Source organism: Vicia villosa, linkage group LG5, assembly GCF_029867415.1.
Source record: "Vicia villosa cultivar HV-30 ecotype Madison, WI linkage group LG5, Vvil1.0, whole genome shotgun sequence".
Taxonomy (NCBI): Eukaryota; Viridiplantae; Streptophyta; class Magnoliopsida; order Fabales; family Fabaceae; genus Vicia; species Vicia villosa.
In genome coordinates this window covers 30,108,959-30,118,952 of record NC_081184.1, presented here as the reverse complement: position 1 = coordinate 30,118,952, position 9,994 = coordinate 30,108,959, and the positions used below count along the sequence as shown (strand labels likewise).

At 38.5% G+C, this 9,994-nt stretch overlaps 1 protein-coding gene and 1 long non-coding RNA gene across 2 annotated transcripts; both read left to right on the top strand.

Moving 5' to 3' along the window:
• The first annotated feature begins 847 nt into the window (after positions 1 to 847).
• Positions 848 to 2,655, top strand: LOC131601525 (uncharacterized). Its single transcript, XR_009283674.1, has 2 exons — positions 848 to 1,239; positions 2,463 to 2,655. It is a non-coding gene; the product is annotated as an uncharacterized LOC131601525 (long non-coding RNA).
• A 5,402-nt stretch (positions 2,656 to 8,057) lies between these two features.
• On the top strand, positions 8,058 to 9,620 carry LOC131604448 (uncharacterized). The gene has a single exon (XM_058876884.1). The coding sequence runs from the start codon at positions 8,058 to 8,060 to the stop codon at positions 9,618 to 9,620; it is 1,563 nt and encodes a 520-aa protein (XP_058732867.1).
• Positions 9,621 to 9,994: the final 374 nt, after the last annotated feature.

Below are 9,994 nucleotides of genomic sequence, written 5' to 3'. Positions count from 1 at the left end.
GCTATTTTATTTTATCGATTATTTTTATATAATTGTCTATAAATAACACAGAGTTATTGAGACCATGCCGAAGTGCTACCAAAACTCGATTAATATTAGCACCATGCTCTTATAGTTTTAATTATCCATACAAAATATTTTTATTTTATAAAAATTTAAATAAGAGTTTTACTGACTGGCCGGTTGAAGCGATTTGACACCGTGTGAAAAAAAAGCGGGCAAAATATTTCGAGTTTCAACTTGTACCAGACTATTTTATTAATCTATGTTGCGAGTAGATCATGTTGGTAAACTCGATTTATTTTTCGACGCCATTTTGCGGTGTTATTTTTACTTGTTAGAATTTGTTTAACCGGGTATTTTATTTTTGATTTTGATTAGTTTCGATCTATTTTATTAAACTTTGTGCAGCATAGATAATTTTAACATGTCCATTTTTATTTTTCGACCAAACACGTCTCCGAGTGTTATTCGATTCCGGCTTTCATGTAGTTATACTCAAATTTCAATTTTAAAACCAAAGCTACTTTCAAGCCATCTGGAAAACACCTTACACATACACGTTGGGCATCAATTAGAAATATAATTAAATTGACAATGCCAACACCTTACACATACACGTTGGGCATCAATTAGAAATATAATTAAATTGACAATGCCACTTTAAGTGGTAACTAAAATATCTTGATATTTTCTCTAAGTCATCATGAATTTACATGTGTGAGAAAGATCTAATGGTGGGAGAATACTCTTATCCCCAACACTAGTATATCTAAGGGCCATGGATCAAAGGCTATGGCTTTAAATACATGTCATGAGAAAACCACAATTCACACCATCACACATTTCACTCTCTCCCTACTGAACAACAACATTAAACTCTTTCTCACTCTATTTTTCTCTTTTTGCAAACAAAAATAAACACTTCTCTCCTTTCTCCAAACATAACTCCACCGCCTCCTTTCCTTGCCGTTTCCGACCACCAACCCAAACAGGAAATTAATATAACCACTGTTATCCTCTCTTTTGAAATTTAACATCACCACCTTCTCTCTTATTTTCCGGCCACCATGGACTCCCTATGAGAAAAATAAACTGATAAATCTCTTACTCTTGTTAATATTTATAAAACTCACAAATAAAATTCATGATCGGACCACCCCTACTAGAAACCACCGTGCCGGAAGTACTATGACAATTGTTTGGACTCCTCTACAGTTTTCTTCTCCATCTGCTTGGGTGGGTTTTTCATCTATTTATTAATTTTAAGAAAATTAATTAATTATAAACTTCATCACTGACTATAATTATTTTCTGATCTTATGGTTATTATATTCTGGTTTCTAGTTTGGTACATGTAAATGTAAACTAGTATAAACATCATATTTGAAGTTTTGTTAGAAAACCTTTTATTTAATTTAAAAACATTTAATAATTCCTATCTAAAATCAAATCTCCCCATGTTTTACGTTATAAATTAAAATATGAATAAGTTTCTTATTTTAAATTATTATTTTATATTTAAAACATTATTTAATTTTAATAATAGAATTAAATATTTATATCAAATGTTAATTTAATCTTTTGCTAACGAAAAAGATATAATTTAGTTTTTGGAATATTTGAAATATAAGTTTAATGGATAAATATAACATATGTTATTTATTCTTATTTAATTAGAGTATGGTTATCGTAAAAACAAAATATTTTAAAAGTTATATTTAGTTACGTTTTGGCTAAAATTGTCTTGATGACAAAGAAATTGTAAAATGACTATTTTAGAAGTTAATTAATGGTTATTTTAAACTAAAAATAGAAAATACTATTCTAACTTTGAATTTATAAATTATTCTTAGAATAAGACAAATCTAATTTGATTTTAAAATGTATGAACTCTGGAAATTTTGAAAATGATCACAGTATTTATTATGAGTTATAACTAGTCAATTTTAGAAGTTACTATCATTATTCTTTTGATAAATTATAATTTTAAGTTAATATTGGTTAATGATTTTAAATTTAAATTTAAATACTATTTTACTGTGAATCATAATTTTTTTTAGAATATTATTTAGATTTATAATTTGGAGTAAGTATTTATAAATTAATAATAATTAGTGATCTTAACTTCAATTTCAAATGGCATATTTAATTGTTTATGATAGATAAATAAATAAATAATTTTAATCTAAATATGATCATAGTATTTGACACAATGGAATGCTCAAAATAATAAATGATTTAATCTAGTGAATTAGAAACTTCTTTGAATTAATATTTTTAATATTCTTTTAAGAGAAAAACAAGTTTCTGTTTAAAAAAAATATATATTTTAAATAAAAAATTGATTAGGTAAACGGTATTAAAATCTAAACCTAATTGATTAGGTAAGTGGCCTAGGTAAAGCTATAATTATGGATGTAGCTGAATTTATATTAACTTAAGTTGTGTATTTTAAAAAGGTTGAAAGTATGAGCCAGACATGAGACTTTGTCGAGAGACAGGTTGTGCTCGCATAACGTAAGTTGAACGTGTGGAAAGCTTGCTAAGGTTAAGGCGCTCTCTAACTATCTCATGTAGACCGGAAATGCCAAATACTTGAATGCATGTGTAATTGCTTTTGATATGAAATTGTGAGTTGTTTGCTTGATTGTGTGATGCTACTTGTGTGCCCAGTGGGGGATGTGTGTTTGTATTATGATGCTAAATTTGTGAATGTGTTTTCATATGATTTTGGATAAATATATGAATTGATTATTGAGAAATAATGATGTTGCATCTGTATATATATGTGATATGTGTATGCCAGGTGGGCTATTTGAGATGAATCAATTATGACCATGAAATACCTAAGTTGTGATACATATATATACTCATGCATTTCATAGTTACGTGGCTATCGGAGAGGAGTCACGAGGTGCACACCGGGGAGGTGGCACGGGGTGCGTGTCCGAGAGGGAACCACCTTATCCCGTAGTGGATCATTGAGTCTGATTGATGGGTAGATACCTATCACCTTAGTGGTGCTAAATCTTGAAGCGATACCACGACCCTTTGCGAAAGGATTGAAATTCCGGAATCATGCATGTGAGGAACCCGGTTAGGGCGATCACACTCATATAGAGTCTGCATTGGTAGGATATTCGTGCATTTGATATTACACTGGTTTGAATTGATATGTTGTTGATTATATGTTGCTATGTATTGCATATCTCGTATAGCGTATTCTTGGTTTATATGTTGTATTTAGATGGTGACCCTCTTGTTGCACCCCAAAATTTGCCCTCTTGATTGGAGCTATAAGTTAGTAATGACGTTTATTTCGTCATTCAAAAATTGAAGAAAAATAATAAAGAGTTTTCATGGGTTTAAGAAGAAAGGCGTGAAAAATGGTTTAAACAGTGGAAATACGAGAAAATTCGCAAGTCATATTTGGAAGGTGATATGAGCTAAGTTCCCGCGGTGTCTTGACTGTTTTGACGATATCTACAACTTTCGTGTTCGTCTCGGAAGCCAATTCTTTGAGGAAGGTTGCCAGATTTGCAAATTACTTGGGATTTCATAGTGAAAAACAATGCTGGATGTAGGGTTTCGGACCTCAGAAAATTCATATCTCCTAAATCCTAATCCGCTCGTCGGATTCGCTTGAAAATTTAACTGGAGCTCCGTACCAGCATTACCAAGATTTCATATGTTCGGACCGAAGGCCAATTATGCACGGAAAATTCCCAGAATTTTAAGAATCGTCGCGTTGTTTCGGTAAAAAGTGTGTTTTCGAGTATGTCGCGCCTAGTTTGAAAATTCATAACTTCTTCGATTTTTATCGTATGAAGTCCATTCCGGCGGCATTTTCTCGGAAATTTCGTTAGCTTCGTTTCTTCGTCACACATGCTTGTTCAGATTTTGAGCCGAAGATAGGGTTTTATCGAGTTCTTTGAACGGTACTCACAAAATTCTGCACAGTCGCACCAGATGAATTGGCGTTTCTCGTCATTCAAACGGGCGTATTTTCTTCATCGCTTATCGGATTGAGACGAATCTCGCGGCGATGAATCACGAATTTGGTCATCTTCACAGTGGCATTGGTTTCGTTCCGGAATTCAGAGCCGAACCGAGTTTCCTTAAAAACGAGCCAAAATGAGACGCACCGAGGGCAATTTGGACATTTCGCGTTGACAATATATAAACATTTTGCTCTTCACAAATGAAAGGGGGACTCTCATAATTTCAATTCACCAATTCTCTTCACAAACACTTTCTCTCAATTCTCTCTCAATTTTCATAGATCAAAACCACAAATTACATAAAACTTCCATCAAGATTCATCAATTTTCCTCAAGATCAAGAACATGGATTGAAGAATCAAGATCGAAGTTTTAATTTCTCTTCCTCTTCTCCTTGCATCTCGCGCGCCCTCACTCTCTCTCCCTCCGGATTTCTTTCGAGTTCGTGTCGCGTTCGCGTTCGCATTGTGTTCGTGTTCGCGCTTCGGTTGGATCTTTATCCGGTATGCTTTCGAATCTTGAATTAGGTGCTTAATTGTTGATTATCATGTGAATTCAAATCTAGATCTACTCCTTGTTCTTGATTTATGGATGATTGATGATGATTAATCGGTGAATTCGTTCATTTTTGCTCGAATTGATTGTGTTCATGGGGATTTTGATTAGAATTGATGTTCATTGCATAAGATTAATATCCGTTGATGATGAATTGTGTTATTCGTGGTTGAATCCGTGATTTGTTGGTGATTTTGTGTGTATAATTGTTGTTGATAATTGGCGTTACTTGCGATGTACTTAACGTGTTCGTATAAATGCATGTGCTACATTTTCGAGTGATATTTGCTTTGCTTGACGCGTCGCACTTAGCGTAATTGTTGACATGTGGATCATTTGATGTGTAAATGCATGTATACCACGATATTTAATGTTTGTTTGTGATTAATCTCGAGTTGGTACGTTTTTGGATTGAGTGCGAATGGCTCTAAGGTTTCAAAAATGTGCAAAATTCTGTTTTCATACGCCAGGAACCGGGTTGTCCCAGGCGGGAACCGGTTCCCACTCAATCCAAAATACTGATCCTCTGGTTTTTTGTACCAGGAACCGGGTTGTCCCTAGGTGGGAACCGGTTCCCAGTTATCTCAAATTTGCATGGTTCTGTGTTTTTGTACCAGGAACCGGGTTGTCCCTAGGTGGGAACCGGTTCCCAGTTTTCTGAAATTTTGTTTCTCTGTGTTTTTGTACCAGGAACCGGGTTGTCCCTAGGTGGAAACCGGTTCCCAGTTTTCTGAAATGCTGCTTCTCTGGTTTTTTATATGGGGAACCGGGTTGTCCTATGCAGGAACCGGTTCCTGTGTGTATTTTTGTGTTTTTCTTTTATAACTTCAATCTTGCATAACTTTTTACTCGTAACTCCGATTTGCACGTTCTTTACATCGTCGAAAAGCTTATGAGACGTACTATCTTGCTAGATGTTTTGTTTTCATTAATTTGTAGATGATCCATGTTTGATTTCTCTTTGATGTTTCATTGTCCCTTTCATGTTTACCTTACTTATCGATTTCCTTTCGTTTTATGGTAATAACGCAATTCCGATTGCGACATTTGTTATCTCTAACTTGTGTGTTAGTGTGCAAGGCTCTTGGATAGACACCGATCGACACTCGTTACTTGTGTGTTCCGTTTCACTTGCGGAACACAATCCTATTCACTCGTATCGTGTTCTCATCCGGGAGACACGATCACTATTACTTTATATCTGCTTGTTTGGTTTGCTTGTTCCTCTTACAGGTGTATTGTGATCATGCTTGATGCATACGTTGATCGTTGTGCGCTTTTGTGGCTAATCGGTGTGCTGACTATTTGCTTTTGCTTTGCTAGCTCGCTTGCGGGATTCTACTTTCTTCGCTTTGCTTCGCCTTAGTTTACGGATCATCATCCGTTTGGGATTGATCCCGTTTCATTTTAATTTTCTCGCACTTTATCGCTTTCTCGCATCATCCTTTAACATGAGAAGTAGGACCTAGACATTCATCTGGCCAAGCCCTCGAAAGAGGCTTTGTTTTTGTTGGTGTGTTTATATTTGCGCTTTGCGGCAGGGAGTCACGGTGTAATAAGTCCTATATGGCACTCTGTTAAGTCCTCATGGAAGGCACGCGGAAAGGGTTAGCAATCAACCCCCGCCTAGTCTCATCGAGTCCGTTCGGTATGCGCACGCTTTGCGTTGCTCGCTTCTGAACTTGCAAAAGATCTTGTTATCGAGTATGTCAGGAAAAGGGTTCATGCAGCCGGACCCCCGCCTTTCTTATAGCTCGTGTCGCTCGATGTTGATGCTCGGTGTATGCACGCACCGTTTTCCTTTACGATCCGTGACGGCTTGGTTGCTGAGAGGGGTCCGCCCTCTTGTCTATGGCCCGATCATTTTCGCGAGGTCTAATGCTTGGTTGACTTGGGTTGAGCTGCTCCCCTTGGCTATGGCGGGACCGCTTTTCTACCACTCGGTCAGTACCGTTGGTTTGTTTGCTTTACGAGCGGATGCTCGTTTGTGTGATATTATTGTGTGCTTTCGCCTTTTTCCCCATAGGTTGTTGGTTTAGTTTAGACTTGTACCATTTGTATGATAACATTAGGTAGCAAGCTTTCCCCCTTAGCTTAGGTCTTCCTCATGCATCTTTTAAAACACAAACCACACTCTTTGATTTTCTTTTCTTAAGAACTTGTTATTTCCGCTCCATTCCCAAGCATAAGCCTCCAAAGGTCGAGCAGCGGAGTGTGAATGTAACTTGTTCACCTAAAAAACACAAAACAAACAAAAATTAGTTAGCCGAGCTACGGTACCTCTGATTCCGCAAAACGGATACGTAGGCAGCGGGGTAGGGCCCGTGCGAGTATAACTCTTTATTTTCCCTACATTATGCATTCATTTTAGTCCAGATTAGCGTAGTTTGCTTACACACCCATAGATTTAGACATAAGCGTGGATACCATCGAGTACGATGGGCGCGTGGGGTGCTAACACCTTCCCCTCGCGTAACCGACTCCCTTACCCTTATTCTCTGGTCGTGAGACCGTTGTTTTGCTTTTTGGTTTGCTGGCATTCCCTTCCTTTTCAGGATAAATATGTTAGTGGCGACTCTGTTAATTTTCGCGGCAGCGATAGCTGGCGACTCTGCTGGGGACGTCTCGACCTGTTGCTGGTCCGGACTCAGCGAGTCGATCCTAGCGATTGTGTGTTTATCATTGGGTGTTTTTACTGCTTTGCATATTTGCCTGTTTGCATTGCATTCTATGTGCGCTTTTACTTTTTTGCATCATATTCTGGACTGGCTGGATCTCTGTCTGTTGGGTGGGTGTTTCAAGAGGTAAAAGGCCCAATACCCAGGCTATGTGTGAACCATAGGAACCCTAGGATAGAGTGGGAGCATGGTTTGTCTCGAGGTGTACGTCTCGGGATGGATTATGTGACCACGAGCAGAGTAGTGGTTTCAAACGGAGGTATTATCGTCACCCGCTTACGCGCTATGATGATGCTTACCTTCGGGCGGACCGTATACTGCGTTTCATGACCTTACCTTGGCCTAGATTTTACCCGTGAGTGGGGCGGGAATCAATGATCATATTAACAGGTACATTGTTGGTGACCGCTGTTCTCGTTCGTGGGTTACCGCTGTTCTTGTTCGTGGGTTACCGCTGTTCTTGTTCGTGGGTTACCGCTGTTCTTGTTCGAGTGTACTATTGGTTCCTGTTCGTGGGGTACTATGGTTCTTGTTCGAGTGGTAATCTGTGTTCCATTCCAGTGTGTTATTAACTATGGGCTTTGGTTCCGTGGATTGATATTCCGTGTTCCGTGTGGTATACCATCTGAGGCCGAACCTTTGGCTCCGTATTATGTGTGTTACTGGCAGTCCAGAATGCCTGGTGGGCGACAACAAGCCCCACCATTTTTGCATCATAGCATATTTATTTCCAAAAGAAACGCAAAAAAAAATATATATGTATAACAAACATTTGCATGTCATATTTTCAGGGACATTCAAGAGTTCATTCAAGTTGAAGATGGACACTCCCATTGATACCGTCAAGGAAGCAAAGATACATACGCACACCTACAGCTTCTTCCGAGAGCCGTTGACCGCATTAGAGGGTTTGAGTTCGTTAATGACCGCTTTCTGCCTAAAGAGTTTCACGGATGATTATGGGAATATCTTGACTTTGTTGGAAACCGTGGTTGATACTCCTGCTTTGCAAACCTTGGTGCAATTCTATGATCCTGAAATGAGGTGTTTTACGTTCCAGGATTACCAGTTGGCTCCGACATTGGAAGAGTACTCTATCATTCTTAATCTCAAGGTAAAAGACGAAGTGCCATTCATCGACGTTCCAAAAGAAGTGAATTTCAAGTTGATCGCTGCTGCTCTTTATTTGAGCATAAAAGAAGTATCTGATAATTGGAAGTCGAATGGAGGTGTCTCGGGGTTCTCTTTGAAGTTCTTGGTGAGAAAAGCTAAAGAGGAATTTGAGAAAAAGAATTGGAACGCGTACAATGCATTGCTTGCTGTGGCTATTTACGGGATTGTGATGTTCCCGAATGTTCCCAATTTTGTAGATTCGGCCGCAGTACACATCTTCATGGGAAAGAATCCTATTCCTACATTGTTGGCCGATACTTATTATGCCGTTCATTCCCGATATGAGAAACGTGGTGGTGCCATCACTTGTTGCCTTCAGTTGTTGTTCATCTGGTTCCTCTCTTTGTTGCCCAGCAAAGGACCTTTTATGAAGACAAGGGATACGCTCAAGTGGACACACAGGATTATGTCACTTACTTCTTATGATATTCAGTGGCAAAAGTATCGAATTAACGTTTCTGAAGTGATTGTTGGGTATGGTAAGTTCGATAATGTTCCTTTGGTTGGTACTAGAGGTTGCATCAATTACAATCCCGTGGTATCCTTGCGTCAGTTGGGGTATACGTCGAAAGACAAGCCGGCGGATCACTTGATAGCGGAGACAGTCTATTTTGAGAAGGGGTCGGATCCAGAAAAGTTGAAGGGGATAATTGTGGCTTGGAAGAAGATCGGTAAGCATAATGGAGCCCATTTAGGGAAGAAGGAATCACTCGCCTTGACACCGTATATTGAATGGATTATAAAACGGGTCGGAAACTTGTTGCTGCCATATGATAGGGTTGCACCACTTCAAAAGCAACCTCCTTTGATTCTATCCGAATTTGTGCCAACAGAACTTTACAAGGATGCTTTGGTTACCAAATACAGGTTGCATGAAAGAGAGCAAGAGACCAATTTGAAGTTCTTTGAAGAGAGAGATGCAAAGATGAGGTTGATGCACCAGCTCAAGCAAGTCGAAGGTGCAAGTTCAAGTCAAGCTAGTACCCGGAGGCGCCCCTATGAATTGCTAGAGGAAGATTTGCACCACAAGCAGCAAGAGTGTCTACAGTTACAGAGATCAGAGAGTAGTCTCAAGAGGCAGAAGCGGGATTCAGATAAACAGCTAGCAGAAGAGAAGGCTAAGACTGCTCGACTTGAAGAAGAACTAAGAAGACTCCGAGCCCAACGGAGAGGAGATGGAGAAGTTCATTCTGTTGCCAAGCGATCCTAGTATCACTGTGGGGTGGATTTGTTTGATCCATGATGGTGGATTTGATGTTTATGCTTGATATTTGTCGCCCATGTCCAGGATTGTTGGATGGGGTCGCATTTTGATGTTCTGGATTTCTTTTGTATGCCTTATGAGCACATTGTGACACGGTTATGTGTTTTATTTGTATGAACTCAAATTCTCAGTTATATTTGAATGAAGTATGCTCAGTTTGCTGAATTATTCTCGTGTGCGGATTGTTATTCAAATATTCGGTATCAGGGTTTCTATGTCCTATCTGAAAGTGGGATGAACTCTTGGATACCTGAAAATTGACAAAAATTTCATGCATATCATTCATATATCATACATGTCATATATTTGCAGGTTTTGCA